This window comes from Haliotis cracherodii, unplaced genomic scaffold (assembly GCF_022045235.1).
Source record: "Haliotis cracherodii isolate W230 unplaced genomic scaffold, xgHalCrac1.p SCAF_18, whole genome shotgun sequence".
Taxonomy (NCBI): domain Eukaryota; kingdom Metazoa; phylum Mollusca; class Gastropoda; order Lepetellida; family Haliotidae; genus Haliotis; species Haliotis cracherodii.
The window spans coordinates 15,480,650-15,504,833 of NW_027266273.1; the positions used below are offsets into that span (position 1 = coordinate 15,480,650).

Genomic DNA, 24,184 nt, shown 5'->3' on the forward strand with positions numbered 1-24,184 from the left:
TTATGAAAGGTATATGTTCTCGAATTATTCATAATTGTTTCATTTCATAATAGATGATACCTTTCACCATTCCATGCATATTCCAGGGTTAACTTCAGTTTTCTTCAGAGAACATTTTATAGTTATTTAAATAAATGTTTCAAAAGATAGTTCGTATTTCTTTTTCATCAAGGAAAGTAGGAAATTATTCTTCTGACCATTATCCTTACACGCAGTCTAGAAAACTAAAATCTTCACATGCGTATAAGAAATAATCTTGACTCACGTCCACGTTTCTTGCCACGACTTCGCCTACGTTTTCCTCCTATTATGAAAGGTATATGTCCTCGAATTATTCATGATTAGTTCATTTCATAATAGATGATAGCTTGCACCATTCCATGCATATTCCAGGGTTAACTTCAGTTTTTCAGAGAACGTTTGATAGAAATTTAAAAGAATGATTCAAAAGTTCGTTCGTATTCCTTTTTCATCAAGGAATAAAATAAAACATTCTTCTGACCATTATTCCTACACACAGTCTTGAAAACTAAAATCTTCACATGCATATAAGACATAATCTTGACTCACGTCCACGTTTCTTGCCACGACTTCGCCTACGCTTTCCTCCTATTATGAAAGGTATATGTTCTCGAATTATTCATAATTGTTTCATTTCATAATAGATGATACCTTTCACCATTCCATGCATATTCCAGGGTTAACTTCAGTTTTTTTCAGAGAACATTTTATAGAGATTTAAATGAATTATTCAAATGTTATTTCGTATTCCTTTTTCATCAAGGAATAAAATATTTTTGTCTTCTGACCATTATCCTTACAAGCAGCCTTGAAAACTAAAATCTTCACATGCGTATAAGACATAATCTTGACTCACGTCCACGTTTCTTGCCACGACTTCGCCTACGCTTTCCTCCTATTATGAAAGGTATATGTTCTCGAATTATTTATAATAGGTTTCATTTCATAATAGATGATACCTTTCATCATTCTATTCATATTCCAGGGTTAACTTCAGTTCTTCAGAGAACAATTAATAGAGATTTAAGAGAATGGTTTTAAAATTAGTTCGTAGTTCTTTTTCATCAAGGAATAAAAAATTTTTTTCATCTGACCATTATCCTTACACACAGTCTTGAAAACTAAAATCTTCACATGCGTATAAGACATTAGTTTGACTCACGTCCACGTTTCTTGCCACGACTTCGCCTACGCTTTCCTCCTATTATGAAAGGTATATGTTTTCGAATTATTCATAATTGTTTCATTTCATAATAGATGATACCTTTCACCATTCCATGCATAATCCAGGGTTAATTTCAGTTTTTCAGAGAACGTTTGATAGTAATTTTTTTCATCAAGGAATAAAATATTTTTTATCCTTTTTCATCAAGGAATAAAATATTTTTTTCTTCTGACCATTATCCTTACAAGCAGTCTTGAAAATTAAAATCTTCACATGCATATAAGACATAATCTTGACTCACGTCCACGTTTCTTGCCACGACTTCGCCTACGCTTTCCTCCTATCATGAAAGGTATATGTTCTCGAATTATTCATAATTGTTTCATTTCATAATAGATGATACCTTTCACCATTCCATGCATATTCCAGGGTTAACTTCAGTTCTTCAGAGAACATTTTATAGTTATTTAAATAAATGTTTCAAAATATAGTTCGTATTTCTTTTTCATCAAGGAAAGTAGGAAATTATTCTTCTGACCATTATCCTTACACGCAGTCTAGAAAACTAAAATCTTCACATGCGTATAAGAAATAATCTTGACTCACGTCCACGTTTCTTGCCACGACTTCGCCTACGTTTTCCTCCTATTATGAAAGGTATATGTCCTCGAATTATTCATGATTAGTTCATTTCATAATAGATGATAGCTTGCACCATTCAATGCATATTCCAGGGTTAACTTCAGTTTTTCAGAGAACGTTTGATAGAAATTTAAAAGAATGATTCAAAAGTTCGTTCGTATTCCTTTTTCATCAAGGAATAAAATAAAACATTCTTCTGACCATTATTCCTACACACAGTCTTGAAAACTAAAATCTTCACATGCATATAAGACATAATCTTGACTCACGTCCACGTTTCTTGCCACGACTTCGCCTACGCTTTCCTCCTATTATGAAAGGTATATGTTCTCGAATTATTCATAATTGTTTCATTTCATAATAGATGATACCTTTCACCATTCCATGCATATTCCAGGGTTAACTTCAGTTTTTTCAGAGAACAATTTATAGAGATTTAAATGAATGATTCAAAAGTTAGTTCGTATTCCTTTTTCATCAAGGAATAAAATAAAATTTTCTTCTGACCATTATCCTTACAAGCAGTCTTGAAAACTAAAATCTTCACATGCATATAAGACATAATCCTGACTCACGTCCACGTTTCTTGCCACGACTTCGCCTACGCTTTCCTCCTATTATGAAAGGTATATGTTTTCGAATTATTCATAATTGTTTCATTTCATAATAGATGATACCTTTCACCATTCCATGCATAATCCAGGGTTAATTTCAGTTTTTCAGAGAACGTTTGATAGTAATTTTTTTCATCAAGGAATAAAATATTTTTTATCCTTTTTCATCAAGGAATAAAATATTTTTTTTCTTCTGACCATTATCCTTACAAGCAGTCTTGAAAATTAAAATCTTCACATGCATATAAGACATAATCTTGACTCACGTCCACGTTTCTTGCCACGACTTCGCCTACGCTTTCCTCCTATTATGAAAGGTATATGTTCTCGAATTATTCATAATTGTTTCATTTCATAATAGATGATACCTTTCACCATTCCATGCATATTCCAGGGTTAACTTCAGTTCTTCAGAGAACATTTTATAGTTATTTAAATAAATGTTTCAAAAGATAGTTCGTATTTCTTTTTCATCAAGGAAAGTAGGAAATTATTCTTCTGACCATTATCCTTACACGCAGTCTAGAAAACTAAAATCTTCACATGCGTATAAGAAATAATCTTGACTCACGTCCACGTTTCTTGCCACGACTTCGCCTACGTTTTCCTCCTATTATGAAAGGTATATGTCCTCGAATTATTCATGATTAGTTCATTTCATAATAGATGATAGCTTGCACCATTCCATGCATATTCCAGGGTTAACTTCAGTTTTTCAGAGAACGTTTGATAGAAATTTAAAAGAATGATTCAAAAGTTCGTTCGTATTCCTTTTTCATCAAGGAATAAAATAAAACATTCTTCTGACCATTATTCCTACACACAGTCTTGAAAACTAAAATCTTCACATGCATATAAGACATAATCTTGACTCACGTCCACGTTTCTTGCCACGACTTCGCCTACGCTTTCCTCCTATTATGAAAGGTATATGTTCTCGAATTATTCATAATTGTTTCATTTCATAATAGATGATACCTTTCACCATTCCATGCATATTCCAGGGTTAACTTCAGTTTTTTTCAGAGAACGTTTTATAGAGATTTAAATGAATTATTCAAAAGTTATTTCGTATTCCTTTTTCATCAAGGAATAAAATATTTTTGTCTTCTGACCATTATCCTTACAAGCAGCCTTGAAAACTAAAATCTTCACATGCGTATAAGACATAATCTTGACTCACGTCCACGTTTCTTGCCACGACTTCGCCTACGCTTTCCTCCTATTATGAAAGGTATATGTTCTCGAATTATTCATAATTGTTTCATTTCATAATAGATGATACCTTTCATCATTCCATGCATATTCCAGGGTTAACTTCAGTTCTTCAGAGAACATTTTATAGTAATTCAAATGAATGTTTCAAAAGATAGTTCGTATTTCTTTTTCATCAAGGAATATAGTAAAACATTCTTCTGACCATTATCCTAACAAGCAGCCTGAAAAACTAAATCTTCACATGCGTATAAACCATAATCCTGACTCACGTCCACGTTTCTTGCCACGACTTCGCCTACGCTTTCCTCCTATTATGAAAGGTATATGTTCTCGAATTATTTATAATAGGTTTCATTTCATAATAGATGATACCTTTCATCATTCTATTCATATTCCAGGGTTAACTTCAGTTCTTCAGAGAACAATTAATAGAGATTTAAGAGAATGGTTTTAAAGTTAGTTCGTAGTTCTTTTTCATCAAGGAATAAAATAAAATTTTCTTCTGACCATTATCCTTACACACAGTCTTGAAAACTAAAATCTTCACATGCGTATAAGACATAAGTTTGACTCACGTCCACGTTTCTTGCCACGACTTCGCCTACGCTTTCCTCCTATTATGAAAGGTATATGTTTTCGAATTATTCATAATTGTTTCATTTCATAATAGATGATACCTTTCACCATTCCATGCATAATCCAGGGTTAATTTCAGTTTTTCAGAGAACGTTTGATAGTAATTTTTTTCATCAAGGAATAAAATATTTTTTATCCTTTTTCATCAAGGAATAAAATATTTTTTTCTTCTGACCATTATCCTTACAAGCAGTCTTGAAAATTAAAATCTTCACATGCATATAAGACATAATCTTGACTCACGTCCACGTTTCTTGCCACGACTTCGCCTACGCTTTCCTCCTATTATGAAAGGTATATGTTCTCGAATTATTCATAATTGTTTCATTTCATAATAGATGATACCTTTCACCATTCCATGCATATTCCAGGGTTAACTTCAGTTCTTCAGAGAACATTTTATAGTTATTTAAATAAATGTTTCAAAAGATAGTTCGTATTTCTTTTTCATCAAGGAAAGTAGGAAATTATTCTTCTGACCATTATCCTTACACGCAGTCTAGAAAACTAAAATCCTCACATGCGTATAAGAAATAATCTTGACTCACGTCCACGTTTCTTGCCACGACTTCGCCTACGCTTTCCTCCTATTATGAAAGGTATATGTCCTCGAATTATTCATGATTAGTTCATTTCATAATAGATGATAGCTTGCACCATTCCATGCATATTCCAGGGTTAACTTCAGTTTTTCAGAGAACGTTTGATAGAAATTTAAAAGAATGATTCAAAAGTTCGTTCGTATTCCTTTTTCATCAAGGAATAAAATAAAACATTCTTCTGACCATTATTCCTACACACAGTCTTGAAAACTAAAATCTTCACATGCATATAAGACATAATCTTGACTCACGTCCACGTTTCTTGCCACGACTTCGCCTACGCTTTCCTCCTATTATGAAAGGTATATGTTCTCGAATTATTCATAATTGTTTCATTTCATAATAGATGATACCTTTCACCATTCCACGCATATTCCAGGGTTAACTTCAGTTTTTTCAGAGAACGTTTTATAGAGATTTAAATAAATTATTATAAAGTTATTTCGTATTCCTTTTTCATCAAGGAATAAAATATTTTTGTCTTCTGACCATTATCCTTACAAGCAGCCTTGAAAACTAAAATCTTCACATGCGTATAAGACATAATCTTGACTCACGTCCACGTTTCTTGCCACGACTTCGCCTACGCTTTCCTCCTATTATGAAAGGTATATGTTCTCGAATTATTCATAATTGTTTCATTTCATAATAGATGATACCTTTCACCATTCCATGCATATTCCAGGGTTAACTTCAGTTCTTCAGAGAACATTTTATAGTAATTCAAATGAATGTTTCAAAAGATAGTTCGTATTTCTTTTTCATCAAGGAATATAGTAAAACATTCTTCTGACCATTATCCTAACAAGCAGCCTGAAAAACTAAATCTTCACATGTGTATAAACCATAATCCTGACTCACGTCCACGTTTCTTGCCACGACTTCGCCTACGCTTTCCTCCTATTATGAAAGGTATATGTTCTCGAATTGCTTATAATGGGTTTCATTTCATAATAGATGATACCTTTCACCATTCCATGCATAATCCAGGGTTAATTTCAGTTCTTCAGAGAACATTTTATAGAGATTTAAATGAATGTTTCAAAAGTTAGTTCGTATTTCTCTTTCATTAAGGAATAAAATATTTTTTTCTTCTGACCATTATCCTTACAAGCAGTCTAGAAAACTAAAATCTTCACATGCATATAAGACATAATCTTGACTCACGTCCACGTTTCTTGCCACGACTTCGCCTACGCTTTCCTCCTATTATGAAAAGTATATGTTCTTTGAATTATTCATAATTGTTTCATTTCGTAATAGATGATACCTTTCACCATTCCATGCATATTCCAGGGTTAACTTCAGTTCTTCAGAGAACATTTTATAGTAATTTAAATTAATGTTTCAAAGATAGTTTGTATTTCTTTTTTATCAAGAAAACTAAGAAATTATTCTTCTGACCATTATCCTCACACGCAGCCTAGTTTCTTCAGATACCTTTAATGTGGTTATGAATTTGTGGAGGTTTTGTTTCGTCAAGGAACATTAACTATGATAGCTTTAGTACATTCATTGGACAATGTACGACTTCGCCCGCGCTCTCCTCATGTCATGAAAGGTATATATTATGAATTATTGATAATAATTATCGTGCATTTTTGAGGGTTTTGGTAACTTGAGTTGTTCCAATAACTTGAATTACACGTTTCAAAACTTTTGATGATTTATTTACACGCCATGTTTGTCTCGTAACACAAACAATGTGAGTAACATCCATACGTTGGATATTCAGGATTTTTTAAAACAGAATGGGCTTGTCACGAAGGTTAAGGTAGTAGAAAGCCGCCATTGCGCTAATAGCACATGCAACGAATATGTCCCTTTCAAGTCAACGAGCTATAAGACTTATTGCGTTTAAACTGTTTGGCGTTTTGATATATCTTCGCCATCGGACATTCGGCATTGCAAGTCGAAGTGTGAACTGGGTCTAATGTGACGTGACAAGCACGTGACGTTATGATGTCGGGTTCACACCAGCCAACCGACATGTACGGCAATTTCCAAGACGGTGACTAGTCAATCAGATGAGTGGAATCTTTAACGAGTCATGATAATAAGTCCTTCATTGTGCTCATGTGCATGCAGTCAAGTAAACCAAGTATTCACATGCATATAAGACATTCACTTGACGCACGTCCACGTTTCTTGCCTTGGCTTCGTCTATGTTTTCTTCCTGTCATGAGAATTACATTTTTATTGACTTTACACTTTCTTTGAATTAATTCAGTATTTTAACCAAACCACTGAATGAAAAGGGTCATATACCGTTTCTGTTTTACACGTATTTTTGATAGAAAAAAGTTACGCATAACAAGGAAGAGAAATATCCATTTCACAATTTCTAAAGGTTTGCGCATGACTGCCTTATCTGTCACGCTTCATCTTCCGATTCCATTTTTGTGACCTGTGAGAAGTGCCATAAAAATAGAATGAAGTTCAATGTGTACCCTTATGTTTCAAATTGGAAATGTCTTAACGCCTTCAACTGGAAGTTAAGTATTTAATTAATCATCTGAGCGAAGATTGTTAAAGTGATATCACTCTTTAGAAATCTAATACACAGATTTATGTTTATCTGTTGCTGATGTATACATTTTGAGTGTCCTTTCAGTGCTGTAAATTGAGGTGTTGACCTTCCTTTTTACTTTTTGATCCTGTTTTCTGTATTTACTCTCATTCCCACTTCCATTCATAATATTCACTCACACACACGCATAACTGAATAAATGAATATAAATATATATATAAAAAACACATAAATAAGAAGCGATTAATTACAAAATATGTTTCATGTATGACCATGACATTTGTCAACACTAAGCCTTGATACCGTCCCTCCCGTGCTCTAACTGGTGACATAGGGGTGTCCGCTGATTTTCCGCTGTCTCCAGTACATATGTATTTCACGTACGTGGTATGCATGACTTACGTTCACTTTGTTTCGAAGTTGTTAATATTCCATCTGTATATCAGCGGCCTGTGAATAAATGAGTCTGGACCAGACTTTCCAGTGATCGATATTGTGAACAAGGATCCACGCCGACGGGGTACGAGACCACGCTGTCAACCAAGTTACCGAACCTGCCCACCCGATCCATTAAGTCGCCTCTTACGACCAGCATAGGTTGTTGGGGCCCACGGTAAGCGGCCACTTCGACTTTTATTCTAATTACTATCGCCATGATAGTGCTGAAAATTTGTTGCAAAAGACTGACAAACAGAAAATCCATCACTCACTTGCTGTATTGACCTACCTCTGGATCTAACGACCTTTCGTATGTACTTCCTCAGTGTGGTCTTATCTTCCTCCTCGTCAACGCGGAACAGAGTGGCGGTGTCGGCTAGTCTAGCGCACATCTTTGCAGCTTGTGTCCAGACATTGGGGACAGGGATATGAGCCACGCATAAGGACCCTACTCTCATGAAACCTCGTGAACATCTGTGCTGAGCCGGTTTGTCCACACCTAGAATGAGTAAAAATGTGTTTTATTCACTGTTAATACTTGGACAATAAAAGCAACAAAATCGTTTCCATAATCATAAGAAATGCCTTAAATATATGCGAAAAAAAATCCTTTATATGATCATACGAAATATCTGTTAAATGCAGAGTCCATTGTATGATTCCGACTAGAGTATAAACATATGTTCATGAAACACTATCGAATAGCAATGATGCCAGGATGCAAAAAGTGAAGCTTGTCCTGCATCACGGGTGACACCTGTCGGAATTGTATCGGACATCATTTTGGTAACCGTGTAAACATCTTTTAAATGTCTGCCATACAACCTTTCTACAAAGGACTTGAATGTTGTAAATCTGTGAAAACAACTTTTGAGCAAGAGTCGTATGACGACTTATTTAACGGCTACTTACATCTTTTCCCTTCTCTCCTGCGACCACGCCCGCAGAAGCATCTGTTATTGCCACATTCTTCCGGTCTGCACAGGGGATCCTTTTCAAATACAACTTCCGGTCGTTCATCCCCACGCTTTTCGCAAGTCAGTTTTTGGTTACAATTGATGTAGGCAGTCCTTCCAAGCTGTTCAAAAGAAGATATGGTTTGTGTTACAAAGTTATGAATACAAATGCAGTAATAATGTTTTTCAACTGATTTTTATTTTAACTGTCCTTATTTGATTAAATATATTTATTGAACTACAAGTGACTGCTTACACTAAGATATTGTCCATTCGGCATTCTACATCCACATTCGGATGGCAACACACACTTGCTGCCACTTAGGACGTAGTTATCTTTGCAGTGACATCCAGGTTTGACGGCTGACACAGGGCAAGCTTGGTTTGGCTCATCGGTACAGGATTCTTGACATTTATAATTGCCATATATTTCATTTTCACCACAGGTTGGGGTTGCTGCAAGACAGAAACGCATATTTATTTATTTATATGATCATATTCATAATTTACATGTCATGAGTCGCTGTTACTAAATGAGATGGTCGTACTCAGTAGCTATGGTATGACAAAATGTGATAGATTCCTTTTGAATACTGAGTGACTGTTTATGGATTTACGCCGCTTTTAGCAAAATTCCAGTAATATCACGGCGGTGAGCACCAGAAATGGGCTTCAGACTTAGAGGAATCGAACCTTGGTCTTCGGCCTGACGAGTGAACCCTTTCACCACCTGACTTCCCCTTTAATGAGTTGTGGACAGTATGCACTTAAGAATTAAACTATAAATTAGAAGTTCACTTACGACATCGGTTGTTGGTTTTATCCAGGTATGAAATAGCAGCCATTTCATTTTTGTCTCTCGCAATTTCGGCCATCGCTTGAAGTATGGTGCAAATATCTTCGTTCTGTTTAGTGTTGCAGTAATCATCAACACAGGACTTATAATACTGGGTCCTCGTTGCTTCATCGACCAACGGGAAGATGGTTTCGTCGTTTATCATTCCACAGGCATCATCGCCGGTTGCCACCTTTTCGTCTTCTTCCTTGCAGTCTTTCAAGACTCCCGGTTCCTTTTGGCAACTATAACGTTCAAAATACGCATTTAGAATGTTTCCATAACTATCAACAATACAGTAGACTTAAGTATCAAAAGACGCAATGGCACATTTTTTCTTGATACGGCATTCAATCAATGAAGCAATAAATGTGCTGTTGTTAAAATCTTATTTTGGTATGAAAAATAGTTTCTTGCCTTCGGAATAAAATCAATAGAATTATTCAAAGTAAAATAATATAATAACCCCCACCAACCCTTACCACCTCCAGCTTCTCCATTTTTAATTTGAAGACATAAACAGATATTTCTGATTGGTATTAATTTCAACGGACCATTTTTTTGCCGAGGGTACAGCGTAATTATTTTGTGACAGAAGAACGGCAAATGCACATATAAAGATAATAGAAAATGTCTTACTCTTCGGCATCTTCATCCTCGCCAGGAATAAGCCATTGCTGTCCTAGATTTCTCTCCTGTTCTCTGCTACCTTTACCTGGTGGTTTTTCGCCGTTCTTCATCAAGAAATCATCTGCACCGTTGTCGTTGAAGTTACCACAGATACCATTGACTTTGCTAGCAAAACGTTTGTCCACCTTGACAAATGCTGTCTTGTCGCCATCGAAACCAAACTGGACGCCAAAACTCGTGGTACAGATGATGAATTTACCTGCGCAATAGCACGAAAAACATTCTCCACACTGGGTCGGGCTATCGGGGTTTCCATTCACCTGTAAGATAAAGGTATACGTAGATTCGTTGTTCGTTCTTTCCAAACCAACTAATCCGGTCGTTCGAGTTTTAAAACCTTGGCAATATTTCGATATTATTATCCGATTACGTGTTTCCGCGTACTGATTTTACACAACGAGTGTCAGAATTATTGTATTTCCCCAGCGAGAGGTAGCGTAATACATGAAACCTTATAGTATATTTATTATTTTCGTAAAATCAGTATGACACAATAGCGAGTGTGATAATATCTATATTACCCATTCTACCATGAATTTCGATATTACTCGTTTCTGATTGGTCAGTCAGAGGCTATTAAATCACAATAAACCCCCATCTGATTAAAACATCTGGTTTGACGGCCGCATCACCGCGGAAGCTTATATTCATAGAACACAAAATGCAGTTACTACAATATTGAAAGGATGTGTGGCAATACATTTCGTGCATAAACACAGGAAAGAAATCTTCAAAGAGAATGTATTTTAAGTTTTGGGGACAACAGAGAGCTTGGAATTTGGCGCTTCTCAATATACGACTGTGATGTCATTCTTTTGCGTCACAATGTGCGCGCGATATGACGTTCGGTTTAGAACAAAACTTTTCAAAGCTTGGTTAGTTTTCTTTAGGCGTGTCCACCTCATGTTAGCTGACCAAGTTGCCGTGCGTATATGCTTTTAATGCCTGTCATATGTTCGACATATTACCGTAACATAATGCTTGAGCATGTACAGCGCCATATTTTGTTTACGGGCTATAGTCGGTGAGTCCATAATTTAAATCGACAACCCACGCAAAGCACTCAACACGACCCAAGCTACTTCACTCAACATATTTGCTAACACCAAAGAATCCCCATTTAATTTAGTCATAGTAGAATGAAGATAAACATACTGTGTTTTCAATGTAGAGCTAATTTTAACATTTGAAATTCATTTTAGCGCTGTTAAATCTACAGGTTACCAAGCTTTACATTGAAAACGTAGAATATTTATCTCCTAATTACATAGGAAAACACACTGATCACCACCGCCGTCCTAGAGCTATGACGTCCTTTGTAGTGTGACATCATTCGGACTATGCGTCACATTGATGATCTCAACACTTCCACCCGGATGACCTGAGCTATACACTGGTGCGCGTGAAATGATATTTGCATCAAAGCAAATACGATTTTTATGGATTTCACTGGATTGGCAGGTCCAGACTCAATTGTTTACAGACCGCCGTCAAATAGCTGGAATATTGCTCAGTGCGGAGTTAAAAATCAAGCAATCATTATTTTAACCGGTAATACCCACGAGAAACTGTTTCAGAGGCAATCAGTTTAAGGGAGTGATGTTGTTTATATACTTACAAGGAATTCTGGTCTGCCACGATTCTTAGGCCTCTGTCCGATCTTAATTGTGGTTTGACAACCTTCAAAGGTAATAGATTTCGTCCATGAAGGAACGCCGTTGGGTCTATCACGTTTCCAGTTATCAGCTATAATCTCCCATTTCTCCGGGCACGACGCGCTCACACAACCAGCCATTCTATATTTGCATACGCCCATGAAATCGATCTTGGGATAACGCTTCCTCCCTTTGCGAATGGTCGGTTTCAGTGTACAGCTGTCGAAAGTTGACGTATGTGGGTCTCCGCTTGATATGCACTTAGCGCCCTCTGAAAATATAAACCAATTAGCGTTGTTACACAGATTCAATAGAAATCATTTCAATAAGCAAGAGGCAAGGAAGAACCAGTGCAGTAAATGGAAGACCCAGTGGAGTAAATGGAAGACCCAGTGGAGTAAATGGAAGACCCAGTGCAGTTAATGGAAGACCCAGTGCAGTAAACGGGAGACCCAGTGCAGTAAATGGAAGACCCAGTGCAGTAAACGGGAGACCCAGTGCAGTAAATGGAAGACCTAGTGTAGTAAACGGGAGACCCAGTGCAGTAAATGGAAGACCCAGTGCAGTAAACGGGAGACCCAGTGCAGTAAATGGAAGACCCAGTGTAGGAAACGGAAGACCCAGTGCAGTAAACGGAAGACAAAGTGGAGTAAACGGAAGACCCAGTGCAGTAAACGGAAGACCCGGTGCAGTTAATGGAAGACAAATTGGAGTAAATGGAAGACAAATTGGAGTAAATGGAAGACCCAGTGCAGTAAATGGAAGACTCAGTGCAGTAAACGGAAGACCCAGTGCAGTAAACGGAAGACCCAGTGCAGTAAATGGAAGACCCAGTGCAGTAAACGGAAGACCCAGTGCAGTAAATGGAATACCCAGTGCAATAAATAGAAGACAAAGTGGAGTAAATGGAAGACAAAGTGGAGCAAGGCGCTGAAATTCGTCATGTGGAGTGGGTGCCTTGGGTGCCAGGATCCGCGGATTCCTGGTTCTTATCCCAGATTCAGATTATGGTCCTTGGTTTCTCATCTAAGGAATTCCACCAAGTGATCAAAGTTAGAAATGTTTTAATGTGCAATTTCATCTCCATAAAACTAATCCTGCTTGATAACAATTAACACTGTTGAAATATAATTGGTGTATAAGTGTTGTTGTTTAACGCAACATTCCAATATTCCAGCTATATGATGACGGTTTTTAAATAATCGAGTTTGGGCCAGACAATATTAATGCAGTGATCATGGACATCATGGACATCGATCTACGTAATTAGGTTACGATGACATGCATCAACCAAGTCAGCAAGCCTGACTACCCGATCCTGTAACTCGCCCCTTACGATAAGCATGGGTTGCTGAAACCAATTCTAACCTGGATCTTCACGCGGATTGTGTATAAGCATGACTTACGGAAGTCTATTTGGGTAGTTCTACACTGGAAGGAGAAGGGGTACAGACAGCCAACAGCTTTCTTCGGGGTGTTGTTGCATCTGTGTCCACGGGATGTGTCTTCGCATTGCTTGTCGCCACAGTCGTCGTTTGTTTTACAGTTCCCATTACCTACAACCAGAATGAATCAAAGATCTATATCATTTCACAGTTTCGACCAAAATTATTTAATATAACCAGTCTTGATTATCCGCCGAAACAGATGACATTTGGCGTAAAAGACAAAATTCTGGAGAAAACTATATGAATGGACCACTGAAAATTAGTGATGACACCAGGTGCTCGCGAAAAGAGTAAGCACGCCCTGCTGTGTCTGTAGAACCCAACATTAACACAAATTGCATAAAAAACACAGCCTTTAACTTTTTGTTATATTCTTCCAACCAAGAGGTATTTCATTGCTTTAACTATTTTCTGCCATACCATTTAGAAATTTAGAAGTGGTCTGCACAAGAACAACGTTTTATTGCTGCCACGTTTTGGTGAACAGGCACGTTAGCTGCCAATCAGCTTGACGTGTATAATTTGTCGTTCTCAGTTAAACAATACCTGTCATTTTTTTACATACCGTTTTGACAGAATGTCCTGCACTGTACTTGAGGGCACTTCTGTTTGTTCTTGTTCTTCAAGCATTTCAATCCTGAGTTAGGGCCAGCCAATTTCAATGCATCCGTGAACCTGATGCCATTGGAGTTTTTACTATTGAGTGGAATGTTTTTCTTTGAGCTCTTCGTTCTACACTCAATGTCCATAGGGCAGTTGCATATCCCTGCCTTTTCGGCATTTCTCTGGAAAATATGAATCAAGTTGCGAATAAGTGAGTGAGTGAATGTTTGTTTGTTTGTTTGTTGTTTAACACCGCAATCTGCAATATCACAGCTATATAACGGCGGTGTGTAAATAATCTAGTCTGGACCAGACAATCCAGTGACTGACATTATGAGCATCGATCCATACAATTGGAATACGATGACATGCATCAGCCAAGTCAGCGAGTCTGGCAAACCGATCCCGTTAGTCGCCTCTAAAGACAAGCATAGTCGCCTTTAACGAATAAGAATTCGTTGCTGAAGACCTTTTCTAACCCAGATCTTCACGGGTGAAGGGAGTGAGTGAATGAGTGAATGAGAGAGCCTAATTTTTTAACGCTTTTGGCCATGATCCAGCAATATCATGTTGGGGGACAATGGAAATGGGTCCATGAATTAAAAGAATTACGGCAGACTGTGACCGAAATCCCTAAACGTATTTAGACAATGTAACTTCAAAGGATAACATATATGTGCATTTTTTAGAATTTACCTGTTATCATTTCATAGCATCTAAATGTATTTGCTAATTGAGCATCGAAAGAAATTCAATTAGAATAAAAGAATAATCTGTAGCAAAGTAACATTAACTTTTTTCTCCTGAAATCGATATATGAAAGTGACAAAACTTAATCATAAGCAATATCTGTGTACACCAGAGTCCAGTATCGTATTCCGACAAAATCATGACGATGTGTTAATGAATCACTATCAACTAATGTCATGATACGTGGTAATTCTGCCTCACGGGGGGGGGGGGGGGGGGGAGGGGGGCAAATGTGAAGACAATTGAAACATGTCTATCGTAACGTAGATAAAGCACAAAGTAGACAAAAAATGTATTCATAACTGTTTTTTGTCTATTTTGTCATGCGTCAACTTCCAACAAAGTGCCTGTCGAACAAATCAGTACATGACGCACATATTTGAATTGCTAGTGCCGCTATATCTTTACTAAATAAAGGGCAGTAGTCTATTTCACTGTTTAGCATACTTATATAGACATATATTATAAGTGAGCAGTTTGATATGGAATGGATTAGTGTGATTAAAGAAGTATATAAAAATATATGTTTATTTGGTGCACCCGTCTTCCCGACGGTGACTGAATGTTCATACCTCAAATAAAACGGAAATGCTATGTATCCTGTAGTGTATCCGTTAATCAAATATTTGTTTATCCGATTTCAACGAGATCTATAGCATCAGGGATAATAAATAAAAGCGGCAAAACCTTTTTCATATTCATATGAAATCAAGAAGTTGATTATAAGGGCATTGTTCTTGACACTTGGGGGCACGGGTGGCCCAATGGTCTAAGGCGGTGAGATTCGCTGTGCAGAGTTGCGTCCCTTGGGCACGCCAGAAACCTATGATTGCGGGTTCGAACCCCGGTTCGCCCCGATTATGTTTCTAGGTTTGTCAGCACCATACCCGTGCTCGTGGGTTTCACCGAAGTGGTAAACGTCTGAGACCTGCATCACTTCGGGCTTTCCTCCAACAATAAGCTGACACGCCGCGACATGACTGGAATACTGTTAAAAACGGCGTTAAACCCAACTCACTCATTCAATCTTGACACTGATGTGTCAAATTTGAAAATGTCCTCCACATGTCTACCATGAAACGTTTTGAAAGCTTTACTGAGATCTTGAATGTAATAGTCTTCATAACATGGCATCTTTTTGTCCAAACAAGTAACTTTTGTTTCCGTTTATGAGACCATGCCCATGACGTCTACTGCTTTCTGGTTGTCTGCTGATAGAGTTCGCGGGATTTGCGCTGCTGTTGAACAATGCTACTGATCTCGGACTGTTGTAGTATTTCGTTTTAATGATAAAAAAAGTCTGGTCTGTAAAGTTATTATTGTTGACATATTTATATTTTTTTGTACTTTTTAGTTACGTAAATTTACAAAGTATGCAAACGGTTTATGCCTCCATAAGCGCAAAACATGTTGAAGTCAATTCTTAAATAAACGTACAAATCGGTGTTCACAATTGCATATACCCATACGTGTATTTACACTGTGCAAACCGGTATTCATGTTTCTGCCTTCACAAGCGCAAAAACTATGTAAGTCAATTCTTAAATGCATACCCTTGATCGTCGCATGTAGCCTGTCACTGAGAATTCCTCTCCTCCCTTAATACCGTAGGAATCCACCCAGTCGGACCAGCTGTAGTCGTCGGTGTCAAGGGTTGCAGCTGCATATGAGGAACATGATCGGATGGAGCTCAATGATTCGTAATGGTTATTTTCAGACAAAAGGTATAAACATCATTAAATATATATGAAACTATTTTAGCCCGAATTCACATAGCAATATTAGGTTTCGAGTGTTAAGGTGTATTGATGTTTGTAGAGTAAGAAAGCAATGTGAAAGGGAGAAATTACATAAAAGGTTATGTAACATAAGAATTTAAAGTTTACAATACGCCATATTCATTGAATGTCTGTGAGATCAGTTATCAATTCATAAGAAAAGACGCCATTTTGGGCTTCTTTGGTTTTTAATCAACCAAGACATAACGTGTTGAGAATGAGCTGATTACATACCTGACCTTTCACAGACGAATCTAAGTTTTCGATTACTGGGAACAAGAACAACCTGCCCTTCACTGTATTTAGCAAAGTTCACCGCAAGGTCTTTTCCTCTTGTTTTGTCTGTTTCATCAGCAAAATAGGATCCCCTTCTCCTGCCTCCTTGGAATCTAAAATCGAATTTAACGGATTAAAATTGCAATGGTGTTGGATGATGTTTACACTCATGATACGTTAAGGAATAGTTAAAACAATACCTGGTTAGTAAAGGTCTAAAACACTGTAAAATGTAACAAGCCACTTAAATGGACCTAGTAGCCATCCTCGGTGTCTCTCGTGCTCTTTTTGTTGGTTGCGGTGCAAATGTATGACAGGACATGCATGGTACAAAAGTATGACACTAGATGCATGATACATATGTATGGCAGGAGATGCATGGTGCAAATGTATGGCAGGAGATGCATGGTGCAAATGTATGGCAGGAGATGCATGGTGCAAATGTATGGCAGGAGATGCATGGTGCAAATGTATGGCAGGAGATGCATGGTGCAAATGTATGGCAGGAGATGCATGGTGCAAATGTATGGCAGGAGATGCATGGTGCAAATGTATGGCAGGAAATGCATGGTACATATGTATGGCAGGAGATGCATGGTGCAAATGTATGGCAGGAGATGCATGGTGCAAATGTATGGCAGGAGATGCATGGTGCAAATGTATGGCAGGAGATGCATGGTACATATGTATGGCAGGAGATGCATGGTACATATGTATGGCAGCAGATGCATGGTGCAAATGTATGGCAGGAGATGCATGGTACATATCTATGGCAGCAGATGCATGGTACATATCTATGGCAGCAGATGCATGGTACATATGTACATATTGTAAAAGCAAACAGGGAACTGCATCAGAGGTTATATTGTCACTGATTACTCACATTTGGAAATATCCTCCTACATTGACAAAGGTTTACTGAGGCCTTGAATGTTTTTACCCTGACCTGACCACCTATAGTTAGGTGTTCGATGATAGGAGCGAACTCTTAATACATCTTACCACCACACATTTCCAACTTAACCAAACCAATATGTGAAACTCTTCATGATATTACTGTAATATATACTCAACAACAAAAGTTCCTGTGACACCAATATTTTAGTGGGTCTTTTTCAAACAAGTACGGTTTGGTTTTCAATATTGTAGTACATGTATGGAATCAAGTCACAAAAACGCAACTGCTACAGAAAAGCATGCTTTCCATGCAAAAGTTGACTTTTATGCAAGCCCATTGTATTTCACTACCAAAGAATGGGTATAAAAACATGTGCGTTAATGGGATTCCATATGCATTGTTTGGCATGGGGCTGACAACAACCACTCAGAAAAACAACAAAATTACGCAATTATTCAACATTACGAAATGCCACGCCTGTCAGAAAATGAGCCGTTGGTATGCTTAAAGCAGGATCGAGTCAACGTGATGTTGCAGGAAAATTTGGTGTTTATGGCAACGTCGACCACAGACGAATGCAGTCAGAGACCATCCTCGGAGTGGCAGGCCACGCGTAAAATCGACAAGACAACTGGATTCGAGCAACACACCTACGAAATCGATTCCAGCCAGCAACAGTGACTGCAAGAAGCATCCCTGGCCTTCGACGAATATCTTCACAAACCGTACGTCGCCGACTCAGATGTGTAGGGATTGTCGCCAGAAGACCCGCCAGACGTCCCATTTTGACAGGAAACCACCGTCAAGCACGTCTACACTGGTGCAGACAGCGTCTATGCTGGACGGCCATGCAGTGGGGACAAGTTCTATTCACTGACGAGCCTCGTTTTCACCTCAGCCACAGCGAAGGACGGATTCGAGTGTACCGACGTCGAGGTGAACGTTACGTCAATCATTATGTCATGGAAGAAGATCGGTTCGGAGAAGGCAGCGTTATGGCATGGGGTTGGATTACAGCAAGACAGAGTTCCCGTTTGATAGTGGTAGAGGGAAATCGCAATGGACAGCGCTACCGCGACGAGATCATCGGCCCTGTTGTTCTACCGTTTTAGCGTCGTCAAGCCCAGGCATTACCTTTCAACATGACAAGGCCGTCCTCATATTGCTCGACTTGTTCAGAATTCCCTTCAACAAAACAACGGGAATGGAATCCCCTGGCCGTCTCGCTTCCCTGATCTCTCACCAATCGAGCACATGTGGGATGAGATGGATCGGCGCCTTCGACGTCAACCTCGTGTTCCACAGACACTTCAGGGACTTCGAAACATGCTCCAGCATATGGACAGATATCCCACAGGAATTTGTGCGACGCCTGGTCCATTCCATGAGACGAAGAGGTGTTGCTTGCATCGCAACCAGAGGAGGACACACATTTTGGCATGTTCATGTTTTGGGATGAAATCACGCATTTTCTGAAGTCAGCATTGCAAATTAAACCATTTGAACACTTACAGGAGTCTTTTATCTGTTGCAAACGGAAATTGTTTCAGATGTGATAAAAAACATAATATTGCATTAAATCTTATTCAATGTCACAGGAACTTTTGTTGTTCAGTATATATGAAAACTCACTGGTAGACATATACATACCTTCTAGGTGCCCTGTTACCACCACCACACGCTTTATAGAATGTCTTTTTCCTCTCTTCTTCCTTCTTATCAACAGTGCCTTTGAATACGAATCCTCCAATGAAGAATTCTCCACCGGAAACTGTCACAATGGGGTACAACGCAAAGTATTAATAAAATGATATGATTAAATCAATAAACATAACGGATACATAGATAATCGCGACGAGTGACTTTTGATATCAAATAGATTAACATGATTCGATAAAGTTTAAAACCCCGAGGCTTGCCGATAATACTTTTTGTGACAGCTTGTAATTGTGATGTCAAGGTAACTATGCCGTCATGATTGTCTGCAGCAAAGGGGCCAGGGTGTGGCCAAGGCCCGGGTATACAGGGGGCCACGTCTGAACCTGCTAGTTATATCATTAATGCCGAAAATGAAAATCGTGTTTTGGAATATATCAGATCTGTCTCAAAGTTATCCGATTGCGAGTGTCTATCGTTTTCAGAAACATTTGATATAATTGGTTTGACAGAAACATGGACCCAGAAGCTGCATGTTGATGATACGTTCTGTGAATATACCGGCTTTATAAATAAAAAACAAGAATGGATGGCAAAATGTGGAAGACCTTTAGGTGGAATCACAGAAAGTGGTGACTGTTTCTTACTTGACAAGTCACTGTTTTGACTTTAATGACACGACGTCGTGTTTTACTGCTGCGTGTATATTGACTCAGAATGATCTACATGGTACGACAGTAATGTTGGATCTAATAACGGTATATTGCTATTTCAGGATGAGCTGCTTGACATTCTAGGTGATGTTGGTAACGTTTCTTGCTTTTAAATGAAAATGTTGATATTGAGTCACGCCAAGAATCACATCATTTGATAACTCCCACCATGTCATTTAATGTTTAAGTGGGATAACAGCAAAGCAGAAATTGTCCAAGAACTTTTCTTAACAGATACCTTCTCATGCCTTTTACAAAGTTATTGATTCTGTTTTTACAACATTGATAAAAGCGCATTTGTCTTTACATAGGCTATTGTGATGCCGTGAATGTAATGAAAGCAAGCCATTATTAGTTCATCAAAACAATTTTGGACAAATAAATTTTATCAATAACAAGGAAACTAAAAGTAACATTCATGAGTGGTTTAATTATTTCAAAAATCTGTTCAACGGTTATGTTTCCACAGACAATTTGCATTTAGACTCTTTTAATAGAGATGAAACCAATTTGCAACGGACATTTAGATTCCCTAACCTCAAAGGAAGAAGTTAATTCCGCTATTCAAAATATGAAACATGTGGAAAGTCCTGAAACAGAAGGACTAAAAACAGAATTATTTAAATGCTCGCTTGATAACATCTTGCCGTATTAGGAAATATTATTTAATACAAGAATAGATACCTCTTACTTTCTAAAAGATTGGATACTTGGTAGTATCGTTCGAATTCAGAAGAAAGGCTCAGTGTTGGAAACGGTAGGGGGACTGCACGCACCAGTATGTTCAGTAGTGAGTGAGTGAGTTGGGTTTAACGCCTCTTTTAACAGTTTTCCAGTTATATCACGGCGTGTCAGCTTGATGTGGGAGGAAAGCCCGAAGTGATGCAGGTCTCAGACGTTTACCACTTCGGTGAAACCCACGAGCACGGGTTGCTGACAAACCTAGAAACATAATCGGGGCAAACCGGGATTCGAACCCACAATCATAGGTTTCTGGCGTGCCCAAGGGACACTAAATATCAAATTGGTTGATATTTAACGCCGCACCCGGGAATACTTCAGCTATATGACGTCAGCCTTATAGATATTGTGACCAACGATCCAAGCCGATGGGATACGATGACACACATTCAACCAAGCTACCAAACCTGACCACCAGGTCCTCTTGGTGGTCACGACCTAGGGCCCTGGGAACCTATTCTAACCACACACACATCCCTCCCCGAACAAAAAGGGGGCTGTTATATATTTATTCACAGCAACTTTCTTAGAACAAAACTTTTTGAAATGCGATGTCTGTAGTGCCAACCTTTTTCTGTGTAACACATTTTCTTCAAGTTTAACTTACCAACTTTCCTGCCTTTGATCCTGAGGTTTTTCAACCTCTGGCAACCACCGCCAAATGTCTGAAAGATAGCCAGCTGGGCTCCCATGTCTTTGCATTGTTTCGCGGCTTCGGATTTGGATACTCGGACGGATGACACATAGAAGCAACCGCCTGATGGTGATTTTGTAAATGGATACTCGCAGCAAACAGCGTCCTCTGATGGCCGACCTGTTAAATCAAGACATGATTAAACCATTTTTAACATTTAATGAGTATATTCACCATCACATCAAAGTTCAGGTTGCGTAAAGATTGGGGTAATAAAACTTTTATAACGTTTTATTTAATAGGTGAGGTGAAATTGGGTTTAACGTCGCGTCCAAGATTATTGCACTCATAAAGCGACGTGCATGTACGTGTGTATGTATGGTGTCTGCTTGTACTAGTCCGGACTGATGCCGATTTGTAGTGCTCGCTCACTGAGATACCATGTGCAGTTTAACATGAATACCCCACTCAGTATACTGACTCCGAGCCGACCAGTCCTTGTTTTAGCCCCTAAATGCCGAGCGCCAGACAGGGTAACATAAGTACCATCTTTTAACGTCGTTTGGTATGACGCGGCCGGGACTCGATCCCCGGAACTTCCGCTCTCCGGGCGGACGCTCTACCACTAGACCACGGAGGCGGTCCAGTTAATAAATAAGTATATTTGGATTTAGGGACTGTCCATTTCATAGCGTATATTCCATTGTTTGCATGTGACATAATTTTAAGCCACTGTGTCAAGACGGACAATTAATGTTTTCGCGACACATTTGTTCCGAACATGCATGTCAAGCGATTTCTGTTTGTAAATTCTTATTGAATTAAATTTGTATTGAAAGATAAGGTATTTTACAGGCTGCAGAGTTACAGTTAGTTTCATCACTGATCATTGCTTTAGGAACGATTAAATAGCCACAATAACATCGAGAGTGACGCTGATTTGGATGGTTTACCAACGACATATCACAAATGATGTATGATTTTGAGAGTCTTTTCTTACGTCGGCAGTTCTTGAGGAAACCATTTGCGCTACGGGCGACAGGCATGTATCCGTTCATGCAAACACATTCGTTTTCATCTCTGTCACATTCCATATTTTTGGATTTAGAGCATCCGTTAGCTTCACCAGAGATGGGTGTACTTTTTCCGTTTCCGAGACATCTGGAGGCAGCCCTACATCCAGATTCCTTGAAGAAGGTTTGGCCTTTCTGTGGGGTAAACAGACTGTTTATCAGTAATGCTTTAATTAATTAAGGAATATCATCAATACAAAATTCTTTGGAATAGGCCCGTGCACAGCTTATCCAGGCCATCAAAACCTGAATTTGCCATTTTTGATACATTCTATGAAATCATTTACATCATGGAGTTTTTGTACCTGTTGACACAAATGTGATTGACAAGATTCAGGGAAAAACATGGCAACCATGCAGACCTAGTTTTTGAAATGTCACGCTTGCATCCCGCATACCAAGGCTCCCCATTGTTCTAGGTGCCTACGGTTTGGTACCTACGAATCTGTCGACTGACATTGGGAAAGTAACCGGATTTGTTACCAGGAAGACAGCCCTTCTGACAATCTGGGTAATACAGAAGGCTACAGTGTTGGGGAGTCTTCATGTTCTCCGAAACGTTCTGGTCGGGTTTGACTAGGGAGCGCTCCCTGGGAGAAGACCCATTCGCTGTCTGGACTGGGTGTGGAGGGGGCAAGGACCCTGAGTTGATGGTGAGCCTAATCAGCCTTACTGTGCTAGGATCACCCAACCCCTCTTTGCTGCATTTATTATTTTAATCTGTATATAATAATAACGTCTGGACTTATATTGTGCTAGACGCCATACGCAAGGTGCATGCTCAAAGCACTAACATTATTTATTCTCAGCTCCCTGGGGAGTATACAAGCCTGACTTGTCATATAATTATATAACGTCCCTGAATTATAATTTTAGTATCATATAATTATCATAAGAATTAAGAATATATACACACAATGGAAGTCACATAAATGGATGCTATATTTAGCCATGTCTAAAATGAACTGGAACGAACTTATCAGGAACAATAATCATACCCTGAACCGTCCTCCTGGAGCTTTGCAGTAACCACCAGAGGCTGTGGAAAAAAAGAAAGGAACATTCAAATATTGGCTTAAGGTTTGTTATTGACAGATCATATCATTTCATCAACATGTGGTCACTGTAGGTTTTACAAGTATTAATACTTTACTAATTCAATAAGAATACTCGATATGCAGCGAAAATGTTAAACGTCCACTGTGTATTAATAAAATATATTGTATTTGGTTCACCGTTTCATATTGTCTTATATTTACCACCTCTGTGTCTCCGTTCCTGTACCTAGATACACAATAAAACGAAATAACAGAAAGAATGATTTGAGAGAAACATTAATCATGCTATTGAAGAAAAAGAAACAAAAAGTTTTGAAAAGACTATAACAATATTCTGCGCTTCATGATTCTGTTATTATATCTAAGCTTAAAACTTCACAATTATATTCTGAATCGCAGACATGGTTTACAGTCTTTTCAATAATGACACTCCACACCACAATACACAGCTGTTTCCTCAAAGATTGCATACACGAATCTTCTTTTATTTGTCCTAATATGTCCACGAATTAAAACCATGATGATGGCGCGAAAGTAATCAGTTATTATTTTTT

At 38.3% G+C, this 24,184-nt stretch overlaps 1 protein-coding gene across 1 annotated transcript in view; it reads right to left on the reverse strand.

Annotated features, from left to right (window-relative positions):
• Positions 1-24,184, reverse strand: part of LOC139466063 (uncharacterized) — a gene marked incomplete at its 3' end in the record, with an annotated part of 61,091 nt that overhangs the window by 23,204 nt on the left and 13,703 nt on the right. The window contains exons 7-20 of the mRNA XM_071248077.1: positions 23,571-23,611; positions 22,500-22,707; positions 21,473-21,679; positions 19,406-19,526; positions 16,816-16,970; positions 16,357-16,463; positions 14,016-14,235; positions 13,409-13,558; positions 11,966-12,273; positions 10,297-10,607; positions 9,625-9,902; positions 9,079-9,278; positions 8,779-8,944; positions 8,156-8,365 (exon numbers count right to left, since the gene is read on the reverse strand). Of these exons, the coding sequence (XP_071104178.1) occupies positions 8,156-8,365; positions 8,779-8,944; positions 9,079-9,278; positions 9,625-9,902; positions 10,297-10,607; positions 11,966-12,273; positions 13,409-13,558; positions 14,016-14,235; positions 16,357-16,463; positions 16,816-16,970; positions 19,406-19,526; positions 21,473-21,679; positions 22,500-22,593 (2,527 nt within the window). The remainder of the gene's footprint in view (positions 1-8,155; positions 8,366-8,778; positions 8,945-9,078; positions 9,279-9,624; positions 9,903-10,296; positions 10,608-11,965; positions 12,274-13,408; positions 13,559-14,015; positions 14,236-16,356; positions 16,464-16,815; positions 16,971-19,405; positions 19,527-21,472; positions 21,680-22,499; positions 22,708-23,570; positions 23,612-24,184) is intronic.